The sequence below is a fragment of the Mobula birostris genome, chromosome 6 (genome assembly GCF_030028105.1).
Source record: "Mobula birostris isolate sMobBir1 chromosome 6, sMobBir1.hap1, whole genome shotgun sequence".
In the NCBI taxonomy this organism is placed as follows: domain Eukaryota; kingdom Metazoa; phylum Chordata; class Chondrichthyes; order Myliobatiformes; family Myliobatidae; genus Mobula; species Mobula birostris.
Window position 1 is genome coordinate 1,257,834 of NC_092375.1, and position 26,820 is coordinate 1,284,653.

At 42.8% G+C, this 26,820-nt stretch overlaps 1 protein-coding gene across 4 annotated transcripts in view; it reads right to left on the bottom strand.

Moving 5' to 3' along the window:
• The window catches only part of u2af1 (U2 small nuclear RNA auxiliary factor 1), an 81,779-nt gene that overhangs the window by 26,276 nt on the left and 28,683 nt on the right, over nt 1-26,820 (bottom strand). For 2 of the 4 annotated variants that reach the window (XM_072259807.1, XM_072259805.1), the window contains exons 3-6: nt 23,419-23,485; nt 11,328-11,377; nt 8,438-8,536; nt 272-405 (exon numbers count right to left, since the gene is read on the bottom strand). In XM_072259807.1, the coding sequence (XP_072115908.1) occupies nt 272-405; nt 8,438-8,536; nt 11,328-11,377; nt 23,419-23,485 (350 nt within the window). Of the gene's footprint in view, nt 1-271; nt 406-8,437; nt 8,537-11,327; nt 11,378-22,446; nt 22,514-23,418; nt 23,486-26,820 lie in introns of all 4 variants that reach the window. The other 2 variants (XM_072259806.1, XM_072259803.1) reach the window with 1 other exon arrangement.

Consider the following 26,820-nt stretch of genomic DNA (forward strand, 5'->3'; position numbering starts at 1 on the left):
CTCTATCTTCCTGCTGAGGAGACCAGTGCACCACACTCCTGATCACGCCTTATTGCTAATTGTACTGCAATGAAATAAGTGTGTGGATGACATGTAAAACAATGATTTTCACTGTACATGTGACAATAATAAACCAATTTAACAATGCATTTGAGTGTCACAGTTAGAACCCCTCTTGCTGGTTACTGCCTAGTATGTTACTGAATCACTGCATTTCAACTTATTTTTGGGAGACAAAATTTAGAGCTGTGTAACAGAATTGAATACTCACCCCATTTCATACTGTCTGCAACAGGCTTCTCTGAAATCAGTCACGGGTGAGAGCTCTGCATGGATAGGCTGTCCATTAAACCAGCGGTTGTTTAGATCATTCACCGCCTTTTCTGCATCTTCTTCATGGCGAAACTAAAACAGAGTGGGAGAATGGGACTCACATCGGGAATCTTTGAAGAAATAACAAGCAGGATCGACAAAGGAGAATCGGTTGATTTTGTGTACTTGGATTTTCAGTAGGTCTTTGACAAGGTGCCACACAGTAGGCTGCTTAGCAAGTTATGATACCATGGTATTACAGGAAAGATCCTGGCATTGAAGCAGTGGCTGATTGGCAGGAGGCAAAGAGTGAGAATAAAGGGAGCTTGTTCTGGTTGGCTGCCAGTGACTAGTGGTATTCCACAGGAGTCTGTGTTGGGGCTGCTTTTTATGCTATATGTCAATGACTTGGATGACAGAATTGATGGCTTTGTTGCAAAGTTCATGAACAATATGAAGATAGGTGAGGGGGAGGTAGTTTTGAGTACCTGCAAGTAGACAGGCTACAGAAGACTTAGATGGATTAGGAGAATGGGCAAAGAAATGAAAAGAGGAAAAAATAGAGAAAAAATACAAATAACAGAGGTGCAAAGGTACTTGGAAGTCCTTGTGCAGGATTCCTTGAAGGTTAGCTTGCAGGTTAGTTTGAAGGCAAATGTGATCTTAGCATTCATTTCAAGTGGACTAGACTATAAAAGCAAGGATGTAATGTTGAGATTTAGAAAGCACTAGTGAGGCCTCAGTTGAGGTATTGTGAACAGGTATGGGTGCATTATCTTAGAAAGAATGTGCTGAAACTGGAGAGGGTTCAAAGAAAGTTCACAAAAATGATTCCTGGATGGAACAACTTGTCATATGAAGAGAGTTTGATGGCTCTGGGCCTGTATTCACTAGAATTCAGAAGAATGAGGGGTGACCTAATTGAAACCTATCAAATAGCAAAAGGCCTTGATTGAGTGGATGTGATGTTTCCTATGGTGGGGGAGTCTAAGACCAGAGGGGACAGCCTCAGAATAGAAGGGTGTCCTTTTAGAACGGAGATGTGGAGGAATTTCTTTAGCCTGAGAGTGGCAAATCTGTGGCATTCATTGCCATAGCCAGCTATGGAGGTCAAGTCATTATGTATATTTAAGGCAGAGGCGGAGGTTCTTGATTGGTGAGGGCAGGAAAGGATATGGTAGTAGGGAAGGTAGAAGATTGGGGCTGAATGGAAAAATGGATCAGCCATGATGAAATGGTGAAGCAGACTTGATGGACCAAATGGCCTAATTCTGTTCCTATAGCTTATGACCGCGTGGTCTAATTAGTCATCAGCACGGAAACAGCCCTTCAACCCAAATGATCTGTGCCAATGAAGATAATTGTAAGCTATTCCCATTTGCCTGTGTTTGGCTAAAATGCCCCTAAACCTTTCCTATCCAAGTACCTATTAAATGAATAATTGCCTCAACCTCTTCTGGCAGCTGGTTCCATAGTTAACAAACCACGCATGGAAAAAGTTGCCCATTGGGTTTCTACTCAATCTCTCCCCTCTCACCTCTCTTGTTTTTGATTCCCTCTACTCTGGGGTAAAAGACTATGCAATCCACTCTTCATCTGCCCCTCATGATTTTATATACCCCTATAAGGAAAAGTATGAAGTGATGCACTTTGGAAGGCAGAATACAGGGTTAATAGCAGAATTCTTAACTACAGAGGAACAGAGAGATTTTGTGTTGCCAGTCTGTAGATCCCTCAAAGTTGCCATACAAGTTGATAGGATGGTTAAAACTGTAATCAGGATGTTGGCCTTCATTATTCGGGGGACTAAGTTAGCACAATGGTATTACAGATCCGGGTGTTGTAGAGTTTGGAGTTCAGTTCCAGCGCTGTTCTGTAAAGAGTGTCTGTATGTCCTTCCTGTGGAATGCATGGGTTTCCCCCAATGTGCTCTGGTTTCCTCCCACAGTCCAAAGACATACTGGGTAGGTTAATTAGTCAATGTCAATTGTCCCATGATTAGGTTAGGGTTAATTCTGTTTGCTGGGAGTTGCTGGGGCAGCGTGGCTTGAAAGTCCAAAAGGGCCTACTCCATGCTGTATCGCTAAATAAATAAATGTCACTGCTCGACAAAACCCTGGTGATACCACTCTTGGAATACTGCATTAAATTCTGGTTGCCTCGTTACAGGGAGGATATAGAAACCTCAGAGAGGGTGCAGAGGAGATTTACCAGGATACCGCCTAGAATAGAATAGTACAGCACAGTAAAATACCTTCCTCTAATATCCCCCTTGAACTTCCCACCACTTACCTTAAAGCCATGTCCTCTTGTACTGAGCAGTGGTGCCCTGGGGAAGAGGCGCTGGCTATCCACTCTATCTATTCCTATTATCTTGTACACCTCTATCATGTCTCCTCTCATTCTCCTTCTCTCCAAACAGTAAAGCCCTAGCTCCCTTAATCTCTGATCATAATCCATACTCTCTAAACCAGGCATCCTCCTGGTTAATCTCTGTACCCTTTCCAATGTTTCCACATCCTTCCTATAGCGAGGCGACCAGAACTGGACACAGTACTCCAAGTGTGGCCTAACCAGAGTTCTATAGAGCTGCATCATTAAATCGCGACTCTTAAACTCTATCCCTCGACTTATGAAAGCTAACACCCCATAAGCTTTCTTAACTACCCTATCCACCTGTGAGGCAACTTTCAGGGATCTGTGGACATGTACCCCGAGATCCCTCTGCTCCTCCACACTACCAAGTATCCTGCCATTTACTTTGTACTCTGCCTTAGAGTTTGTCCTTCCAAAGTATACCACCTCACACTTCTCCGGGTTGAACCCCATCTAGATTAGACAGCATGTTTTATGCGGAAACGTTGAGTGAGCTAAGGCTTTTGGCTTTGGAGTGAAGGAGGGCGAGGCGATTTGATAGAAGTGTATAAGGAAGGCGAAGCTTAGTCAAGATGGCACTAAACGGCGACCTCCTTTGCTTGCATCTTTGGAAACAGATCTATTTCCATCTCTATTTTCCCCTCTCTGGGTTCTTTTGAAGACCCTGACTTGGAGTTACATGCTGACTTTGGTTCTTTGTAGGAACGGGACCCAGGCTATCATGACTGGCCGTTATCTGACATGCCAAGGGCACGGCCTAAGAATTTCGTTCACCTTTGGAAGCCTAGGATCTCGGGGCTCTGGAGATGGGCGGATCGAAGGTTGGTGTTCCAGACCAGTGTGTTGTGGGGGCTGGAAGATCTTTGGCTATGTGCCCGGAGACCTGAGATCTTTGGGCACAGAGCTCAGAAAAAGCGACGCAACGGACTTTTAACATCATAAACCGGCCAGTTCCTTGTTATGTCTCCTCTCTTGCTGTGAAATGGAGACACCTCTTTCACCCTTATTAGGGAGAAAGCCTGCGATATGTTGCCTACTGTGTGAAACACGAAGTCTTTGGAGTACTGCAAGTCTGTTTCTTTGTTGTTGATTTGCTGCACACTTGAGTGCTTGGTGGTGGGTGCCAATGCATTTTTTTTTTGCTGGTGGGGGAAGGGAGATTGTTGCTTGCTGTCGCTTACGCACAGGAGGGAGGGGAGCCGGTACTTTGGGGTTCTAACATTTAACTGTCACTCATTCTTTGGGACACTCCTCTTTTCGTGGATAGTTGCAAAGAAAAAGCATTTTGGGATGTATATTGTATACATTTCTCTGACATTAAATGTACCTTTGAAACTCAGTCGGGCCACCCCCCGAGCACACTTTCCATCCATGCCGGGTTAAGCATCGAGCTAGCCACTCAGCCTCGTAAAAAAAATAGGGTCAAGTCAGGAACGTTCATATCGTGACCCAGTTAATCCGAAAGAAATCCTGACACCACGCGCCAGACAAGAATGGCTGACAGCCTGGTGCGCCACACTAAAAAAAATCTACTGTATCCGATGCTCGACGTGTGGCGTCCTGTATATTAGTGCGATCCAATGTAGACTGGGAGATTGCTTTGCCGAGCTCCATTTACCAGAAAAAAGGGATCTCCCAGTGGCCACCCATTTCAATTCTGCTTCCCATTCCGAGATGTCAGTCCATGGACTCCTCTACTGCCACAATAAGGCCACACTCAGGTTGGAGGAGGAGCAAAGCCTTATATTACATCTCGGTAACCTCCACCCTGATGGCATGAATATCCATTTATCCACCTTCACCAACCACATTCCCAGTTTCCTCTCTGACATCTTCTTACCTGCCCACACATGTGGCGTTGAGATTGCGAAGGCCCGTAATGAGGGTAATGACACAATTGTAATAGGGGACTTCAATATGGAAGGGGATTGAGATCATTGGCTTGGTGTTGGATCACAAGAGAAGAAATTTGTTGAATGCCTACAAGATGGTATTTTAGAGTAGCTTGTGTTTGAGTCTACTCGGGGAAAGGCTATCTGAGATTGAGTGTCATAACCCAGAACTTATTAGTCAGCTTAATGTAAAGGAACCCTGAGGAGGTAGTGATCACAATATGATTGAATTCATACTGCAGTTTGAGAGGAAGAAGTATAAGTCATAAATATCAGTATCACAATGGAATAATGGGAAGTACAGAAGCACGAGAGAGGAGACTGCCCAGGTGGATTGGAGGAGGATTCTGGCAGGGATGACTGAAGTTTCTGGGAATAGTTCACAAGGCGCAGGATAGACATGTCTCATAGACGAAGTTGTTCTCAAAAGGCAGGGGTAGGCAACTGTGGCTGATAAGGGAGGTTAAGGACAGCATAAAAGCCAAGGAAAGGGCAAACAAGGTAGCAAAATTGAGTGATTGGGACGCTTTTAAAATCCAACAAAAGGCAACTAAAAAAAGCTATAAGGGAAAAGATGAAATATGAGGGCAAACTAGCCCCAAAACTATAAAGGATACCAGAAGTTTTTTCAGTTATATAAAGAGTAAAAGGGAGGTGAGTTGATATTAGACCATTGGAAAATGATGCTGGTGAGGTAGTAAAGGGAGACAAAGAAATGAAAGATAAAACTTAATATGTACTTTGAATCTGTCTTCAGTGGAAGACACTAGCAGTGCACCAGAGTGAGTGTCAGGGAGCAGGAGTGAGTACTATTGTTATTACAAAGGAAAAAATGCTACACAAATTCAAAGGTCTTAGCGTGGATAAGTCACCTGGACCAGATGGACTACATCCCAGAGTCCTGAGAGAGGTTGCTGAAGATTCATTGGATGCATTGGTCATGATGTTTCAAGATTCACTTGATTCTGGCATTGTCCAGGAAGACTGGAAGATTGCAAATGTCACCTCATTCTTTAAGAAGTGAGGAAGGCAAAAGAAAGGAAACTATAGGTCAGTTAGCCTAACCTCAGTGGCTGGGAAAGTGTTGGAGTCTATTGTTAAGGATGAGGTTTTAAGGTATTAGGAGTCTAATGATAAAACAAGTCAAAGTCAGCATGGTTTCTGTGAAGGGAAATCTTGCCTGACAAATCTGTTAAGAATCCTTCGAGTAAGTAACAAGCAAGATGGTTCTCGTGCAAGACTCCCAGAAGGTTAATTTACAGGTTGAGTCTGTGGTAAAGAAGGCAAATGCAATGTTGGCATTTATTTCAAGGAGAATAGAATATGAAAGCAAGGAGATAATGCTGAGCCTTTATAAGACACTAGTTAGTCTGCATAGAAACACAGAAAACCTACAGCACAATACAAGCCCTTTGGCTGACAATGCTGTGCCGAACACGTACTTACTTTAGAAATTACCTCCGGTTACCCATAGCCCTGTAGTTTTCTAAGCTCCATGTACTGCACTTGAAGTATTATCAACAGTCTTGTGCCCCTTTCTTAGAATGGATATGTTGTCATTACAGGGTCCAGATGAGGTTCATGAGGATGATTCTAGGATTGAAGTGGTTAACCTATGAGGAGCATTTGGCAGCTTTGAGCCTGTACTCACTGGAATTTAGAAGAGTGTGGGGAGATCTCATTGAAACCTACTGAATGTTGAAAGGACTAGATAGGGTGCATGTGGAGAGGATGTTTCCTATATTGGGCGTATCCAGAACTAGATGGCACAGCCTCAAACTGAGAGGTGACCTTTTAGAACAGAGGTAAGGAGGAATTTTTTTTTGTCAGAGTAGTAAATCTGTGAAATGCTCTGCCACAGACTGTGCCGGAGGCCAAGTCCCGGGGTATATTTAAGGTAGAAGTTAATAGTTTCCCCATCGGTCAGGGAATCAAAGGATATGATGAGAGGGCAGGTGTATGGGGTTGAGTGGGATCCAGGATCAGCCATGATGGAATGGCGGAGCAGACTCAATGGGCTGAATGGCCCAATTCTGCTATGTCTTACGGTCTAGATAAGAGTGTGCAGAGAGACTGCCAGGAAGGTCAGGCAGGTGATAGGGAAAAATTGCAGGCAGTTGAAGTCTAACATGGGGACAAAATCGAAAAGGATAATGAAAGCAAGACTGAAGAGGTTATATTTGAGTGCACACAGTATACAAAATAGATAACCTCATAGCGCATTTACCTACTTTATTCTGCATTCAGATTCAACACCTTCAGTCTTACAATCACCCTTTTTGATATTGTCGCACCATGCTCAACCTTTTAATTCCTAACTTTGTCTGAGGTCTTGTCAGCATCTGCCTCCACAACCTCTCCACCAATTGTTCTGACACTTTGGTTCCCATTCCTCTACAATTCTTGTTTAAACCCCTCCACGTAACATTAACAAACCTTCCCGCTAGTACATTAGCCCCCTCCAGTTCGGGTGCAAACGTCCTACCTTCTCTGGAAGACAGCCCAAAAATCTTATGCCCTCCCTCCCACATCAACTGCTTAGCCACATAATAAACTACATAGTCTAGTTCTAGCACGTGACACGGGTAGCAATCCTGCGATCACAACCCTGGAAGTCCTGCCTGTAACCTAACACCTAACTCTCTGAACTCCCCAAGCAGAACCTCATCACTTGTCCTACCATGTTAATGGTATCTACATGGACCGCGACTTCTGGCTGTTCACCTTCCCACTGCGGACTCGATCTCCAATATTCCAGACCGTGTCACCCGGGAGGCAATATACCCTGCAGAAATCTCGATCTGGCCGACAGAACCTCCTGTCCATTCCCCCAACTAACAAATCTCTATCACCTCAGTATGCCTCTTCTTACTCCTTCCCATCCGAGTCACAGAGGCACACTCAGTGCCAGAGACATGACCACTGTGACTTTCTTGTTAGCTCACCCCCACCTGACAGTATCCAAAGTGCTATTGAGGGGGATGGCCACAGGGGTACTCTGCACTGCCTCCTTCACCCCCTTCCCCTTCCTGACTGTCACCCAGTTTCCTGTGTCCTAACCTTGGGTGTAACTATCTATCACCCCTTCAGCCTCCAGAATTTATCCAGTTCGATCTCCAGCTCCTTAACATGAATTGTTAGAAGCTGCAGCTGAATGCACTTCTCGCAGTTGTAGTGGTCAGGGATACTGGAGGTCTCTCTGCCTTCCCACATCCTGCAAGAGGAGCATGGCATCATCCTGCCTGTCATCTCTACCTAGCTGAGCAGAAATAAAGAAGAAGGAAAATGCATGCTAAATACAGAGAAAAATACTGAATTATAGGAAGTATATATGTGCCTAGTAAACAGTTGAAATAAGTTGTGCAAAAAATAAACAAAAGTAAAAAAAGTAGTGAGGTTGTGTTCATAGGTTCAATGTTCATTCAGAAATTGGATGGCAGAGGGAAAGAAGTTGTTTCTGAATCGCTGAGGATGTAACTTATCAAAGAAAAGGTGTGCTGGCATTGGATAGGATCATGAGAATGATTTCAGTAATGAAGGGGTTAATGTATGAGGAGCATTTGATGGTTCTGGGCCTGCACTTGCTGGAGTTCAGAAGAATGAGGGGGGGGATCTCATTGAAACCAATTGAATATTGAAAGGCCTAGATAAAGCGTATGTGAGGAGGATATCTCCTATAGTTTGAGAGTTTAGGACCAGAGGGCACAGCATGGTAGGCCTAAAGATATTTAGACAGACGTATCATAATGATTTTTACTCATGTATGTGAAGGATGTAAGAAATAAAGTCAATTCAATTCAAGCACTACTGGACTTTCATGATCGGAAAATGGGATTTAAAAATTTCAAAATTCTCACCTTTACATAGACATTTCCAACCAGGTGATCACCCAGATTGTCACACACGTTCATCTCTTCAATTTCACCATACTTTTCCTCCATTTCTGTGAAGACCTCCTACAGATACAGCAAAGCACAATAGTTAACCGTTCAGCATGGAGAGAGAGTGGCATAATAATCCCTAACAGAGGGTGGTACATCCTCTCGATTCAGGCATCAACTGGAGTCAGGTGGAGACTGATGACCATCAATCCTGTTGCATAATTCTCTAACATGTACCAAGAGATACCAGAACTAAGCAATGAGAGAAATATCCTATGATGTGATAATAATCACATTGTCTGTTCATTCAACAACCTCCATCATAGCTTTAGAGTTAACGGTTAAAATGTAAAACAGCCTGTACAAATTAGCTTGTTATAGATGACAGTGGGTTGTGATAAGTGTTGGCCTGCCTGTGAGTGTTCCTCAGGGACCAGTACTGGATCCTCTGTTGTTTGTGACACACAAAAATAATTTGATCAAAAATGTAAATGGATGGGTTAGTAAGTTTGCATACGATAAGAGACCTGCAGTTATAGCTACCGAAGAAAAATGTCAAAGGATAGAGTAGAATAACAGACCATGTGTAGCTATGGAGTTGAATCCAGGCAAATGTGAAGTGCTGCACTTTGAAATGTCAAATGACAGGGAACATACAGTTACAGGAAGTCATGCTGCACCTGCATAAAACTATTAGGCCCCAGCTGGAGTATTGTGTGCAGTTCCAGTCACCCCATTACAGAGAGAATGTGGAGAGGGTTATCTGGTTAGAGGTTACTAGCTATGAGGAGAGGTTGGACAAACATGGAGCACTGGAGGCTGAGGAACCTGATGGAAGTTTAAAAATTCATGACATGCATTGATAGGGTGCATAAAAAGAATCTTTTTCCACACGGCAGAAATGTCAGATACTGAGGTTATGCATTTAAGGGGGTAAAATTTAAAGATGTACAATTTGTTTTTATCCAGACAATAGTAACCTTTTGGAACGCACTGCCAGGATGACAACAGAAGCAGACAAATGGATACGCAGGAAATAGAGCGATATGGGTCATGGAGAGGCAAAAGGGACTAGTTTAACTTGTCATCATGTTCAGAACCAACTCCAAAGGGCTACGCTGTCCCTATACTAAATAGTTCGGACAGGAATAGAAGGAATAATTTGATGGTCCTAGAGAACTTGCAGAAAGATTTCTGGGGATAGTTCTACAGAAGAAATACATGGTTAGTTTGGAGAAGCTGGGGTTACTCTTAGAGTAAAGTTGTTTGAAGGGCGATTTAATAATGGTGAACAAAATGAATGATTTGGAAATAGTCATTGAGCAGTATAGCACAGAAATAGCTCCTATGGCAGCCTAGTCTCATCTACCTGCACCTGGACCATACCTCTCTCATCCATGTACCAAATGAAACTTCCCCTAAATGTTGAAATCAAACCCACATCTACCACTTGTATCAGCAGTTCTGAGTAAAGAAGCTCTCTTTCAGATTTCCCCTTGAATGTTTCATCTTTCACTCTTAACCTGACCCCTAGTTGTAGTCCCACCCAACCCGAGGGAAAACTTACAAGCATTTACCCTATCTACACCCCTCGTAATTCTGTATACCTCTATCAGATCTCCCCTCATTCTCCTCCACTCCATGGAATAAAATCCTAACCTATTGAAACCTTTCTGTAGTTCTCAGGTCCTCAAGTCCTGGTAGCATTCTTGTAATTTTTTGCTGCTCTCTTTCAAGCCTATTGTTATCTTTGTTGTAGGTAGGTGACCGGAAATGCTCACAATACTCAAAATTCAGCCTAACCAACATCTTATAGAACTTCAACATAACCTCCCATCTTCTGTACTCAAAACTTTGAACTATGAAGGCCAATGTGCCAAAAGCTTTCTTTACGACTCTGTCTACCTGTGAAGTCACTTTTAAAGAAAGATTTAAGCTACAAAGTACTGAACCATTAATTCAATGTTATTGCGTAAGTTATTCTCCAACCATGGCAGCTGGAAAATTTAAATTTAAATAATTACATAAGAGTATAAGATGTAGGAACAAAATTAAGCTACTTGGCCCATCAAGTCTGCTCTGCCATTTCATCACTGTTGATCCATTTTTCCTCTCAGCCCCAATCTCCTGCCGTCCCCCATGTCTCTTCATGCCCTGACCAATCAAGGATCTTTTCACGAATCATAAATTTCAGTTTAAACTCTCTCAACAGGACACAACTCAAAACTTCTGTAATGGATAGATTTACACAGTCACTTACTGTCCGGAGTATGACTTCATGATTTTAATGACTTTTTAGAGGGGACAATGTCTATAGGAAAAGGGAATGGGAGTGTGGAATTGTGTACCACAGAACTAGCCAAAACTCAGTGGATTAAATAGTCATCTTCTTGCTATAACAATTCTACGATCTATACTTTAACTGGGCATCATTGTGAAATGCAGGAACAATTCTGAGGAACTAGGAGCCAGCAGAGATTCACTGGGCGGTGTTCATATAGGCAAGTAAAGCACAGGATTTAGGATAAGGCAGATAGCTGGAAAAAGGGGAAAAGGTGAGGGTGGGTAAATGGGGGGACAAGAGGAGTGTTAAGATTCATATGGGGTATCTTGACTGAATTAGTACTCTTGTGCCAGAATTTCTATGCACAGACAAAACATTTTAATCTGTTTGTCTGAATTTATGGTACAATGGTCAGCATTAATGTGATGGCTGAAGGGCCTGGTTGTGCAATGTACCACCATGAGATTTTACTAGGTTAATAAAAAAAAAAGACCAAAGTTGGAGGATAAAATGACAGATGGACCACTGCAGAATAGCTTATGCCTTCCATACCATCCACTATTCAAAGCAGAGGTTGCTTACCTCAAAGAACTCATCATAATGTTCCTGCATTTCAACATCACCAACAGCACCTAACAAGACAAATTAACAAGAGTTAGACAGTTGCAATTAATGCCATACCAAAGATTTAAAGCTGCAGTATCCGATTGACCTCAAAAATTAAAAATACATATACTTGTTAAATACATCACTCTACATTAAATATTGAAATACAAGAACCCTTTCATCCTAATATGCATATCCCACTAAGGTCTTAAAGCTCTTCCTGTGCCCATGAAATTTCCAACTGACTTTGCAGTGATTCCAGCACTCCTGACAGACACTGTCTGTATTTAGGTGCTCAGTTTTCACTGGCCCGTAACTCCAAGAGAGATCACCTGTGTTGGAGACACATCATCACTCGAACACTCCAAAATGTTCATTCAACATTGAATTCTCACGAGTACAAGCACTGCAAGGCATTCAGCGTGGAATTCATATTGGTACATTCCTTCCACCAGCTGTGTCAAGTTACAGCAATAGTATGTTACAATATCAGCTCCAATTAAAGCCCAACATTAATCAAGTGTAGAGGAAAGATAAGGGGTTCTGAGTACAAAAGCAGTGAGTGATTTAGATATGCAGGGCTGGACAGGATTGCGTCAGGTCACTAAAGATAGTGCTATGATACTCAGTTTTTTTGGGAGGGAGGTTGTGTGGAGAAGGCACTGACAGATATTTCTCAAGACACAAGCACAATTTTTGTGGAAGTGATCATAAATCACTTAAGGGATGGCAGGCCCAATTTAATTCAGACAAGTGTGAGAAGTTGCATTTTGGCAAGTTAAGCCGAGGGAGCACATTCACAGTGAATGGCAGTACCTTGGAGAGACTCGTCAGGTATAGGTACAGGAATCCTTGAAAGCAGGAACACAGGTAAACAATGTGGAATTGGTGCTGTTGGGCACACTTGCCTTCATCAGTGAGTGCGGGAGTTGGAACAGTCAACAGTCTGCAACTCTTCATCAGAACCGGGAAAGAGAGAGGCACAAACAGCAGGGATATCCTGCATGATTATGTCAAACAAGGGAAATAATTGTTTCAGATAAGTTGAAATGGCTTGATGGGGACAATTACTGGTACATTAACCAGTGGGCTGGAGAAGCAGTTTCTTTGTTGAAGCGAGTAGAGGGCTAAAGGATCTGGTTAGAAAAGTTTCATAATCACCATTATTGAGACTAGCTGCAGTTACAGACTTGTTTACTTAACTGAATTTAAATTCCTAATTATTATGTGATTTAAACATTAAACATTTTCAGGTTTCTAGGTCTTTGGATTATAGAAAGCAAAGGTGTGTAGTTAAAACTTAGAAGTACAAATAAAATGAAAACAAGTAAAAGAATAAAAATTTCCTTGAATAATTAATGAGCAAAAGACTAACAATGAGTGGTGGTTCTGAGGAACCACAGTGGGTAACCTGTGAGGAAGCACTGGGATTAAAAATGAGAACCAGAGGTGATACTAAGTTTCATTTATTTGAAAGTTGATAATTTCCAGGCTCAGGTAATGAGAAATATCAATGAGCAAGGAAAGGGAAAATAAGGCAGCTCCAGGCACCGTTTTGTGATCCCTCTGGCCACAGGTACACCACTGAAGGCATGGATAATTGTTGACGGAGAATCACACACAAAATGCTGGAGCAAATCAGGCATCTTCAGAATCTCTTGTGGTAACATAGTACTGCTTTTCAAAAAAAAATAATCAGAGAGAATGGCACATGCTGAATCATCAGAGCAAAACCTGAAGAACAAAATTAAGTCTTCTGGCAAGATGGTGTCACGACTGGTCACAGTGGCTTCTACAAGGTCAACAGAAGGTGCCACTATTCTACTTAAACATACTTCCAATGATCACAAGGTCCTGCTACACATTAAGTACTGCAGGTCTACTCCATCAACGAGTTGCTTGCTGGCGGAAAATAATGAAGAAGCTGTGCATTGTGCTGCTGCCTAGCCAGTGGAGGCTCACAGTCAAGAGCAGTCATGGTCGCTCTTCTTGCGATTGCAAGACCCTTTAGGACATTGTTAATCTGGTATGCCTCAAGCTCGATTCACTGATTTATTGGATGAGAGCAGGTGCGGATGACGGGGGAGCTGCCTGGCCTCGGTCATAGCGAGAACTAGACCTGAAGCCACAGTGTTGTCTGTTTGCAGTCGCCCGGAAGCTGGCACTGCCCTCCCAGAGTTTCACTCGGTGGAAGAGAAGCTCTGCTGTGGTCAATTGCAGATTTTTTTTGGGCTGTACTCAATGGACTCGGGCCTCAAGCTGCGGGGGGCACTTGCTTTTCAGCCGCCAGCGGAGAGGCGCCCAAGCCAGCACACACTACTAGAAGCAGTGTAGCACAGTTGTAGTTGATGGACCGAGGGTTCTGGACAATAATCAGATATACTTGTGTGGCTGTGTTTTTACTAATATCCTATATGTGCTTGTATAATGAAGGATGGGGCCTCAAAGCCGTGATGCTGCCTAGGGGGGTGAAAACTGGTTGACAGATGATCCAGGGTATGGGGGGGGGGGGGGGGGTGTGTGCGGGGAGTCCTGGATTATGTACATTCATATTCTGCATCCTTGTATTTTCTAAGTCACAGGATGTTGGAACTATTTTATCCCATGATGGTGATCTTGTGTGTGACTGTTGGTACAGTGTTTTGCACCTTGGCCCTTGAAACACATTCATTTGGCTGTATTCAAGTATGGTTGAACAACAATTAAACTTGAATTCAATTGAATTAAACTGACTTGAGTTTACGAAGGCACATTAACTAAGAGGAAATTACAGGGACCAAAAGCCAACAATGCCATGCCCACCTTCCCTCCAGCTGTGTAGGTTTATGAAATGGAGGAAGTTAACATGCACATTGAGCAAATAATTAATTATTAAGTAATAAAAATTAAGGAAAGAATATAAAAGCAAGGATGTAATGTTGAGATTTAGAAAGCACTGGTGAGGCCTCACTTGGAGTATTGTGAGCAGTTTGGGTCCCTCATCTTAGAAAGGATGTGCTGAAACTGGAGAAGGTTCAAAGGAGGTTCATGAAAACGATTTCAGGATTGAATGGCTTGTCATATGAAGAGCATTCGATGGCTCTGTATTTTGTAGGTCTGTATTCACTGCAATTCAGAAAAATGATGGGTAACCTCATTGAAACCTATCGAATGGTGAAAGGCCTTGATAGACTGAATGTGGAGGGTATGTTTCCTATGGTGGGAGAGTCTAAGACCAGAGGACACAGCCTCAGAATAGAGGGACATCCTTTTAGAATGGAGATGAGGAGGAATTTGTTCAGACAGAGAAGTGGTGAATCTATGGAATTCTTTGCCACAGGCAGCTGTGGAGGCCAAGTCTTTATGTATATTTAAGGCAGAGGTTGATAGATTCTTGATCGGTCAGTGGATGAAGGGATATGCGGAGAAGGCAGAGATGGGGCTGAGAAAATTCGATCAGCCACAATGAAATGGCGGAGTAGATTCGATGGGCCAAATGGCCTAATTCTGCTACTATATCTTACGGTCTTATGGTAATTATTTATTAAGGTAATACATTTGTATATTTGTGCAAAAGGACTGGAATATAAATACAAGGAAAGTTTTCTAAAATCCCGGAGAACTTGAATGGGAATAGGCCCAGAGAACACATTTTGTCTGTACTCTGTACCCAACATTACTCTTGCTTTGGAAGCAGTAGTTTTAACTCAGTGAACTGATTCCAAAGAATACGTAGGATTGAACGATAGTGTCTTAGTCTGAAAATCACTGATACCTTTATATTTCAAGAGGACACAATGTGAGAAGTTTAAGAGGAACATAAGGGAAAACAACTTCACTCAAAGGGCCGTGAGAGTGTGGAATAAGCTGCCAGCACAAGTGGTGAATACAAGCTCGATTTCAAAACTTAAGCAAAGTTTGAATGGCTATGGTCTCAGTGTAGGTCAATGGGAGTTTAAATGGTTACAGCATGGACTAGATGGGCCAAAAATACTATTTCCATGCTGTACTTCTCTATGATTCTGTGGGAGGTGCCAAGATTTCACAGGCTGGAATCTGGAACTAATGGGCAATATGCCGTGTGGAAAGTTTGACAATTACCACAAAGATGGTCAGAAATGATCAGACTGAGTAGAAGTCCAAGATCAATTAATGTCTGAGAAAAAAACTGGGATAACAGATTTTACTGAAGAACTGAAAAGACTGAAATGGGTGGTTTTGTTTAGCTGTATTCATGGTACGGGTGACTGACAATTAAATTTGAACTTGGGTTTCTCCTGCTCCTTTCGTAATGACCTATTGAGGGCTGGAAAGAACACCTACTACTGCATAAAATTAGTCTAGTTAAAGGGGAGTTAGGAAGAGCATACCTAAGGAATATTTACGTGGCTTGACCCTGCTCCACAGAGTAGAGATTATGGGAAAATAGCAAACTGAAACAACAGTGATACAGTAGCAAGTACCAAAAGATAATGACTGAATGGCCAGTGTCACATAGACCCTCCCACTCATATGTGCACGCTAACACATTAGGGACCCAAACTATACTAATCTCATTTACCAGCACTTGGTCTGTAATCTCGGATGCCCCGACTGTTCAATGGGCCAGTTAAGTGCATAGCCTGAAGCAGTGTATTCCAGACTACAGCCACACTCTGTGTGAAACAACTGTAATCAAGATCCCTCTAAATTTTGTACTACCCACGTTAAAACTATACCTTCTAGTCTTAGACACCTCTGCCATGGAGAAAACCTTCTACAATCTATGCCCCACATGAGATGCAGGCTACTCAGCCCATCAAGTCTGCTCCATCATTCCATCATGGCTGATTTATTAACCCTCTCAACCCCATTCTCCTGCCTTCTCCCCGTAACCTTTGACGGCCTTACTAATCAAGAACCTATCAACCTCAGCTTTAAATATACTCAGTGACTTGGCCTCCACAGCTGTCCATGCTGTTGAATTCCACAGATTCACCAGCCCTCTTGCTCAGTCTAGCTAAAAGAAATTCTTCCTCATCCCTGTTCTAAATGGACATTCATCTATTCTGAGGTGCACTCTGGTCCTGGATTCACCCACTATAGGAAACATCCTCTCCACATCCACTCCATCTAGGCCTTTCAATATTCGATGGGTTTCAATGAGATCACCCACTATTCTTTTAAACTCTAGCAAGAACAGGCCCAGAGCCATCAAATGCTCCTCATATATTAACCCTTATCACTTTCAGAATCATTCTTGTAAACCCCCTCTGGACCCTCTCTCATGCCAGCACTTCTTAAATAACAAACCCAAAACGACTCTCAATACTCCTAGTGTGGTCACACAAATACCTTATAAAGCCTCAGCATTACATTCTTGCTGTTATAGTCTAGTCCTCTCATAATGAATGCTAACATTATATTTGCCTTCCTTACCACCAACTCAACCTGCAAGTTAACCTTTAGGGCAGGGGTCGGCAACCTTTTTGCCTCTGTGGGCCGGATCGCGTATTAATGAGCGGATAGTGGGCCAGATAAATGCCACAAAAAAAACTTGAAATATGGGAATTATCCATTTAAATACATCTAGTTATGTTTTGCCTCAAATTAATGAATAACGCATACTAGAAAATCATTTTGTGCTTAAGGTTGCCTAGCCCTGCTTTAGGGAATCCTGCACAAGTCCTTTTGCACCCCTGATTTTTAAATTTTCTCCCCATTTAGAAAATAGTCTACACCTTTATTCATGCTACCAAAGGGCAAGACTATACACTTCCCTACACTATATTCTGCCACATCTTTGCCCATTCTCACAATCTAAGTCCTTCTGCATACTCCCTGCTTCCTCAACACTACCTGCCCCTGAACTATCTTCATATTGTCCACAAACTTTGCAACAAAGCCATCAATTCGTTCATCCAAATCACTGACATGTAATGTAAAAAGAAACGGCCCCACAAATCCTTGTGGAACACCACTAGTCAACAGCAGCCAACCAGAAAAGGCTCCCTTTATGCCCACTCTTTGCCTTCTGCTAGTTAGCCAATATCCTAACCATGCTAGCATCTTTCCTGTAATTCCATGGGTTCTTATTTTGTCAAGTAGCCACATGTGTGGTACCTTGTTAAAAGCCTTCTGAAAATCTAATTAAACAACATCAACTGACACTCCTTTGTCTATCCTGCCTGTTATTTTCTCGGAGTTCCAACAGATTTGTCAGGCAAGGTTTCCCCTTGAGAAAGCTATGCTGACTTTGGCCTATTTTATCATACACTTCCAGGTACCCAGAAACCTCTCCTTAATAATGGGCTCCAGCATCTTCCGAACCACAGAAGTGAGGTTGACTGGCCTATAACTTCCATTCTTCTGTCACCCCTACCTGCCCAAAAGGATGGTGGTGGTGGCAAAACCCCTCATGTCTCAAGAGCAGAAGTTGTGAAAAGAACAGAGAAACTTCAAGGAGACAGACGATGTGAATGGCTGCAGAAACATCCACCAGGATATGTAGTTCCACACAAAACAATGGAGATCAAAGAAGAACCTTGAGATTGTGTGGTCAGCTGTGGTATATGTCTGAAAACAGCATCAATTGAGGGCATAAAATTATCTCAAGCCGAAATGGAACAGGGAGAAGGGTTAGATTGATCTTAGAGTACGTTAAAGGGTTGGCACAGCATCTTGGGCCAAAGGGACTCCCCTGTGCTATAGTGTTCTATGTCTTAATCTGATTACGTAACATCATCTGGAATGTTATACAAGAATAGGATTTGTGAAGAGGGAGTATGATAATCGTCCATCAGATTGAATTCTCCTTTGTGGAAAGATTAACAGTGGCTCTAAACCAGCGGTTCCCAATCTAGGAGGCCAGAACCCCTTGGTTAACGGTGGGGTCCAAAACATTAAAAAGTTTGGGAACCCCTGGTCTAAATTGAGCCTGAAGTTACCCCATGGGGCATACAAAATTCTTAGACGGTTCAGCAGGATAGATGTCATAACATTTTTGGCTTAAGATACACATCTAAAATAAGGAATCAAATGTTCAATATGGTCATGAGAAGAAATGTCTTCAGTCAGGAATTCAGAATTCTCTAACTCAGTGGTGGAGGCTGAGTCACCAAGCATATTTTGAATATTAAGGGATGAAGAAGCAGTCAAGGGGGAGCAAATGGTCTACCGCCTTTGTGCTTTCCCTTTCTTTGTTGAGAGCAAGTGCAAGAGGGAGGTTATGTAAATTGTGAAACACCAGCCATTTCACCATAGTGACAGCTAACTTGGCATTAATATACAGCAAGAAAACTGCATCAGAGAAGGTACAGAAATGTATGAGGTTGTTGAGAAATTTGGCTGATATACATGGGGTAGTGTGGTCACTCACAACACGCTGGAGGAACTCAGCAGGTCGGGCAGCATCCGTGGAAACGATCAATCAACGTTTCCGGCTGGAACCCTTCGTCAGGACTGAAGAGGGAGGGGGCAGGGGCCCTAAAAAGGTGGGGGAAGGGTGGGAAGGAGAAGGCTGGTAGGTTCCAGGTGAAAAACCAGTAAGGGGAAAGATAAAGGGGTAGGGGAGGGGAAGCAGGGAGGTGATAGGCAGGAAAGGTGAAGGAGGAATAAAGGACAACGCAATGGGTAGCAGAAGGAGGCGGAACCAAGAGGGAGGTGGTAGGCAGCTGGGGGAGGGGGCAGAGTGACATAGGGATAGAGGAAGGGAGGGGGAGGGAATTACCGGAAGTTGGAGAACTCTATGTTCATACCAAGGGGCTGGAGACTATCTAGATGGTATATGAGGTGTTGCTCCTCCAACCTGAGTTTAGCCTCATCATGGCAGTAGAGGAGGCCATGTATAGAAATATCCAAATGGGAATGGGAAGCAGTGTTGAAGTGGGTGGCAACCAGGAGATCCTCATATACCGTCTAGGTAGTCTACAGCCCCTTGGTATGAACATAGAATTCTCCAACTTCCAGTAATTCCCTCCCCCAACCCTATTTCACTCTGCCCCCTCCCCCAGCTGCCTATCACCTCCCTCGTGGTTCTGCCTCCTTCTACTACCCATTGTGTTTTCCCTGATTCCTTCTTCACCTTTCCTACCTATCCCCTCCCTGCTTCCTCTCCCCCACCCCTTTATCTTTCCCCTTACTGGTTTTTCACCTGGAACCTACCAGCCTTCTCCTTCCCACCCTCCCCCCACCTTCTTTATAGGGCCTCTGCCCCTTCCCTCTTCAATCCTGACCAAGGGTTCCAGCCCGATACGTCGACTGATCGTTTCCACGGATGCTGCCCGACCTGAGTTCCTCCAGCGTGTTGTGAGTGTTGCTTTGACCCCAGCATCTGCAGAGTATTTTGTGTTTAGGTAGTGTGGTCAGTTGTCTCATTTGTCTGAGAAGGAGAATCAAACTATCTCAGCCAAAATGAATGGTCAGAAAAGCAGGCACATGGACATTGTGGTTCCTCTCCGCATCAGGTGGAAACCCTGCCGTTTCTTTAGCACTTGTCCGTTTTTACAAGGCCAAGTTGCTAGCCCAAGCTCAATCTAACACGGATGGAAAGTGTGCAAGGGGCCAGCAGTATTCGAGGCCAAGGCCACTTGCCTCGAAGTTCGGTGTGGATGCCACTGTACCATCAACTGGCCAGGCCAATGGACAAGGGATACAGAATTTATCCCAATTGCTAGATAAACTAAACCAAAGTTTGGGAACCATCTTCTTTATTGAGAATGACAGGAGTCCAGAAACACCTGAAAAGGTAGCAAAAATAAAAGCCCTCAACTCATTAGGAAAATATTTATATATTCAACTTTAGTTGTTATAACTATGTGCATATAAACCGAATGATGGAAAGTGAGATCAGGGTGTGTTGCACTTTTTCAGATGGTGTGAATTAGACGCTGAATGCTCTCCTGCATTGCCTTATCCCTATGATCCCACGTTAACCAATTCTACAGGTCTGTAACAACCTGCTGTTGCATGACAGCCACACACTGTCTTCTGTTCTCAAATGTAGTAATGAGAACAAGTGCCCAAATGAAGACATCTCAGTTACGGCCATGTACACATGAGCATGTGTTGACGACTGCTCAAGACTCTCCAGCCTCCTATTGCAAACGTCAGAGTGGGGGGCAGGTAATGGCATAAATACACCAAGGTTTCTAAATTTTAAAACTTACATCAAAGTAGCAAAAAGACAATGGAAACACACAATAAAAGCCTACCACACAAGACCAGTTTGTGTTATAATATGCATCTTCATGATGCAATGGGACATCACCCACCCAATTAGTACAAGTCACATCAAACTGAAATGGACTCAGTCAATCGAGGACACTGCAGCTTCTGTATTAATTGGTTATCATCACATCCTGCCTGCAATCATGAGTTGACACTCCACGTGGACAGGAGGCAAGATCAGACCAGTTCTGTTTGTGTCCAGCACCAGCTCTGGTCGGACATGTAATCTATTGGGAAATGCCATCCTAGAAAATGGCAACTCTAATCTGAGTTTCCCTTTCACCAACAATCTCTTGCTTCATAAAGAAAATTCATGGAGCAGATTGTTAACTCACTGAAGCACTTGCACCATATACCAGCTACTGCTCTGACTAGAAACCCAAGGATCAGAAATTCATTCAATGGGAAACAGCCCATAAGTAATTAGCTATTGAGGAGGAGATGGATTCCCAACATCAGACCCATCAACAGCTGCTATGTGACCAACTGTTCAGACAGAGCAGCTGAACTACTGCACTAATTACACTGTGAATGGGGCCTTAATCCCATGCCAGAATAGATAATTAGATATTTTAGTATGTACCGGGATCCTGAGATGCATTTACAGCTATAGACGTACCAAGTCCGAACCCCAATGAACCTGTGCATAATCGCATAAACCACCATTTGCATGCATGAACAAGGCCCAATTCATTCAGCTCATCCCTGAGCTTGCCCAGTAGTAACAGACAATTACCTCATTCTTCCACGTATAGAAGAGCCAATCCCTCCAGCTCTGTGAACTTGACATTGCCACATCAAGACCCTATGAAGAATATCTGGCAAACTGGAAGCCAGCAAGACTGGGTGTAAAATTCACCAATATTCTAAAGAGCAAGTTATTCTGCTATCGTATTACTCATGGAAGCAATGGTCTCCCAATCTTACTGTGGAACACCAACAAAGTGAACATATAAAGCACAACTGACAGTCAAACACAGAGGGCCTGATATTTAACCTTTGAGTTTTCCACTCTGTTGAGGATCTCACCTTCCCTGAATGTTCAGTGCTACATTAAACAGCTGAATTGCACTTAACATGAAAATCTGAAACACTTCTGTTCAGTTTCCCATTTTCATTATGAAAGCAGACCGTGGCTTTGGGAAAACATCAAAATCTGTACTGCTATGCTGATATGTGGTACATCTGTTAAATTGCAGAATATCATTGAAATATGTTTCATAAAACATACTATATACTTTGAAGGGATTCTCATCTCTACTATCTGCCTTTAACTGTACATATTAAAAAAAATTATAGTTTATTAGTATTTCAGACTGCAGTGAGCAGGAGAGAGAACTTCTCATCTTTATTACTAATTATTTAGAAGTCTATGGTTGTTGAAGCCCCTACCCAATCTCTATGTTGCCCTCCCTCCAAAACCTCTTCAATTCAAATAAAGAATTTCTGACTCATCACAGCAATCAAGCTTCCTGCTCCCTACCAATAGTAAGCCAAAGTACAGAAAGCTTTCAGGCGAGTAACTGGACCACTTCTGCGTTGAATGCTCTGTTGTGACCCCTGGTCCAAGGCTCAGACAGCACCACAACCCGAAGATATCTGGTGCAACGTTCTAGCCCCTGGATCAAGTTTAGTCAAAACATAAGCCCACAACCTGGAAGGGTTTTGAACTAGTCATAAATTGCTCTTCCATGTCTTGAGTCTCCTGCTCCAGTCTTTGCCGACAAAATACACCCTCCTCCCCCACATCATCTTTACTCTCACCCAGCGGGTTGAGAAAGTTGTAAGTTCACACATACTAAACTTTTCTCAAACTATATTATTACAAGTACTGAATAGGATGACAAAACACACATCCTCCTGACTGTAAATACAACTCGACAACCTGCAAAGGCGTTTGTTAACTTACAGTGGAAACCGTCTGCTGTCTGGGTACAGTTTTGAGGGTTACGGTATAAGTTCAAGAGCGCAATGGTCTGAAATACAAAACGTAACAAGTTTTGACACCACATCTCTAAAAAAATTCAACTTAAAACCTATTTCACACCCTTTTACTTGAGGGTAGACAGCATGGGGAGCTGAAAAGAAAATGTTAATCCCTTCAGTGATGAGTCTTCCTTTTCATCAGAACTTGTCTGACAAAGCTGTGAAGATATGGAGATATCATGATATAACAGCAGCAGGACCACTAACTCATATCTGAAAGAATGGTAAATTTGCCCAACACTTTATAGTGTGCAGCATCTACAAAACCATTTGCCTTTCTAATGCATTTCATTTTTAAACAGGTCAGGAAGTGTAGCCACAGGACCACGTTAACATGGCAGACTCTTGCACTGGGCATAGGGCCTCATGTTCAGTCAATACAGTAACAAATGTCCTACTTGTAATTTTATACCATGAGATCCCCACAAATTTGAGGAGAATTGAGGTTATGCGGAATCAAAATACTGGTCTTGAGTTGTTGGCATATCTCAGCAAAGCATGATACTGAAAAGTCTCTACTTACCTTGTGTGTTCATATTATTGAACCACCTCGTGCACCACACTGGTGCCTAGATGCCACTGCCTTTTAGCAATCACTAGCCAGGGGTTGATGTTTTCTGAGACATTTCATTAATGTCAAATTGATCTTTTTCAGTTTTCCCAACTCTGGAGACTTGGAACAGGACTTACAGGTGCCATAAAGATGGTAACAACTTACACAGACAGGGAGACTTCAATATTTGTGCTGGTTGGGAATGGAACATCAAGCCCTGGATCATCACCAGCTTAATGGCTACTCTTCACCTTTGTTTTAACTGGTCTCAGTTTAGGTGAGACCAATAACTACTGCTCTACAAAACGGCCAAACCCCCAGATCTCCGATGGCGGGACTTACAGTGTGAGCCGTCTGCCGTCTGCGCACTATTTTGGGGATTACGGTAGATGTTTTGAATCAAGATGGTCTGCAGAAGAAAAAAAGGAAATCCCATTGGCTTCTGCACATAATGGTGAGGACTGCGGTGTGGAGAGAACTCTGACATGATCACAAACAACGCTACATTCATGAGGCTGCTACCCAGCACACAGCTCAATGCAATAGGGCAGTAGAGAGAAAAAGGTGCAGCAAGAGTCAGGGAGGCGGTCAGAAACCTTTCAATGAATTGAAAATAGCCGGTTTGCATAAGCATTGTGCTCCCTTGAATGACCACGTTGTGCTAGCCTTGCAAGCAATGGAACAAAAATCAAAAACATCTGAACTGAAATCAGCTCTAAATGTATAAACAGAAGCAGTAGTGAAAGGAATGACATCAATCTTTCTACAACCCATAACGTAAAATGTGCAGGTTGGACAGGCAGTGTCTATACGTACATTGCAAAAGTTGTTCTGTCAATTGATATCAATCTTCCCAAACTACTCAACCTGCCATCAGAAGGACCACGCTTTCAAAACCTTGAGGGTGTGGCACGAGTGTGTGTATGTATGTATGTATGTATTGGAGGGAGGTGAGGGAGATGGGCTCCGTTTTCCAATTATTATACAATTTACTGTACAGGGAAGCTGACTGCTCCTCTTTCCTTGCAGCCTGATGCATTTCAGATTGAGGATCCAACAGGATCCAGTCTCATCTGAAAATGAACGTGGAAATCGTGATGATCAGTTTAAGTAGAAACATCTTATTCTCCAGGGACAGAATGCACAAGGTCAGTATTTTGCAGAGAGTACGGCTGCCATGGCTACCCAATTTCTACTTTCATCCTTGCCCACATCGCCAGAACAACCCACCTTCTAGAAAGACTGATGGGACAAGGATCACAACCTTAACCCTGGCCAAAATTTTCCCCACAAGACTCCAACAAATCATCACATTGTCCCATCATCAGGTGCTGATTGTGGCGACCCACTTTCTGGCACACACGAACCGGCTCACAACAACGCGCGCAGGCAGAGGGCCGGCGGCCCCAAAAAGGGTGCCAGGCCATCTTCACCAGCAGGGGGAAAATCCCGCGCGCGGAAAGGGTCTGGGAATATGCATTCCCCACAGTAGTCCAGCCCAGGGAGAGTGGGAACGGGAAGGCTTTAAAGCAGGCCGCGAAGTTTGAATAAATCTCTTTTTCATCGCAACTCCAACTCACCAACTCCGTGTGGTTATTCTAGCACTGTGTGTATCATTTTCCATCATCAACATCTCCATCCTATGTGCATGGCTACATCATTGTACACCAGAGGTTAAAGATCTAACATGGACCAGTTTCCTAAGATACTTCAGAACTTTTAAAAGGCTTCCTGAACTTGTACACCTCCAGTTTAAAACTCCACCAATCCCAAACCTAACTTCCACATTAACAGCAAACTATACCATTCTTCAACCATGGCTGTAGCTAACAGTGCCAAAAATGATGACATTTGGAAATATCCTTGTAGCTGCAGTGGATTTCAGTTAATTAGGCCATCATCTAATTGAGGCAGCCACTTATTTGGGACCGGAGTCTGTCGCCCAACAGTTTCTCACTAGCTGCAGTCGCTTGCACTTGTGTGACCGTTATACAAGGCACTGCGCTCAGAAAAAAAGTCTTCAAATAGCATCAGTTGTGTGTGTTTGTATTTAAAAAGCAGTGACTTCTTTAAGCTTGGAGACGTCAGAAATGAAGGGGAATGAAAATGAAATAATTTCACTACTTCAAAAGTCAGGAACTACAAAGACAGCCAATTAATTGCACGAGGAGACTGCGATAATTTTGTTCATTTACAGTCAAAAGAATACAGCAGCATACACTGGATGAATTCCTCCATCAATAACTATTAAAAACTAATACAGTTTTATAGTACTGTAGTAGTATTGGTGGTGTTCTAATTTGTTCTGTACTTTATTTAAATATGTAATTTGTTACTCAGTTAAATGGTAGTTTGTCCTTTTTTATACCTTTTTAACTATTTCCATGAAACTCTGGCTAATTGGGGCAGGCGCTTAATTGGGTCAAAATGTATTGGTCCCAATATGTCCCGATTAACCAGAATCCACTGTAATTATATCTAGATGATGATTCCCTTGTACATAAGTGACAAAAATTAGCACAAAAATATAAAAATTCATAATTCCCCCAGCAGTAGAAGCTGCGTTTTAAATGGATAATTTCTGTAGAATTTACAAGCCATTCAATTAAGTCCCCATAATCGATAAGAAATTTTTAAGTGTGCATCCCATCTGAAACAGTTCAAGCGCATCTTTCTACTTGGCTAAAATATAATTCGGCGTATCTTTAAGCATTGACTTCAATAATCAAGCATTTCCCACATATGTCTCCCATACAGAAGTCCTGGGCACAGAAACACACATTTAGAAAAGCAACATTTTATGAGCAGCATCAAGATGAAAATGCAGACAAAATGCATAGAGGCAGAGGTTCAGAAGTGGATTCCAGTAATTCTCATTACCAATGCCAAAATAATATGGCTCTTGATGTTAGACTAATATGATATGGTGTACAATCAAAGATTCTACAAATCGCTAGGGGGCATTGGGTAGTTTTGTCATTACTTGTTTGTGGGCTTTGGAATTAGCAGGAAAATTACATTTATTCTCCTTTCAGAACAGAGTGGCTTTCTGGGTCATCAAAGGACATTTAAAAATGAACAGTGGTGTAGTCACATACGGCCAGACGAGGTAGAGACACAGATTGTGTAAGACGATAACGACCTTGATTCGTTTTAGATTAACTATTGAGCACACTCGTACCAACTATTGATTCCATATTTGAGGTGGGATTCAAACTCACATCACACAGGTCAAAAGATACAGCACAGAAACACAACCTTCACTCCACCATGTCCATGCCACCCATCAACTGGGTTGTTGGTCTATGCTAATCCCCTTTTACAAGTCTTCTCTGCCCTGGCTATTCAAGTGCTCTTGACCACTCAGGTCACCTCAGCTGTGTTTCACCTTTCAACCAGTCTGGAAAATAAAAGCCTCCTTGTTAGACCTCTGTCTTCTTACCCCAAACTGATGCTCTCTAGTTGCAGGTCTCTGCAGTGAGGTAAATTATATTATTTACTCCATATCCCTGATAACTCTAAGGATCCCCCACAGGTCCCATCCATAAGTCTATAAGCTAAAGGAGAATTAGACCATTTGGCTCATCGAGTCTGCTCCGTCATTTGATCATGGCACATCCATTTCCCTCACTGGCTTGTCCTTTCCTACATTCATATTACATCATCTACTTGTAAACCTACTGGCTCCCATCCCCCTACCACATTAGTTTAAACACTACCTCCTCCGCCATCTATCTTTGTATT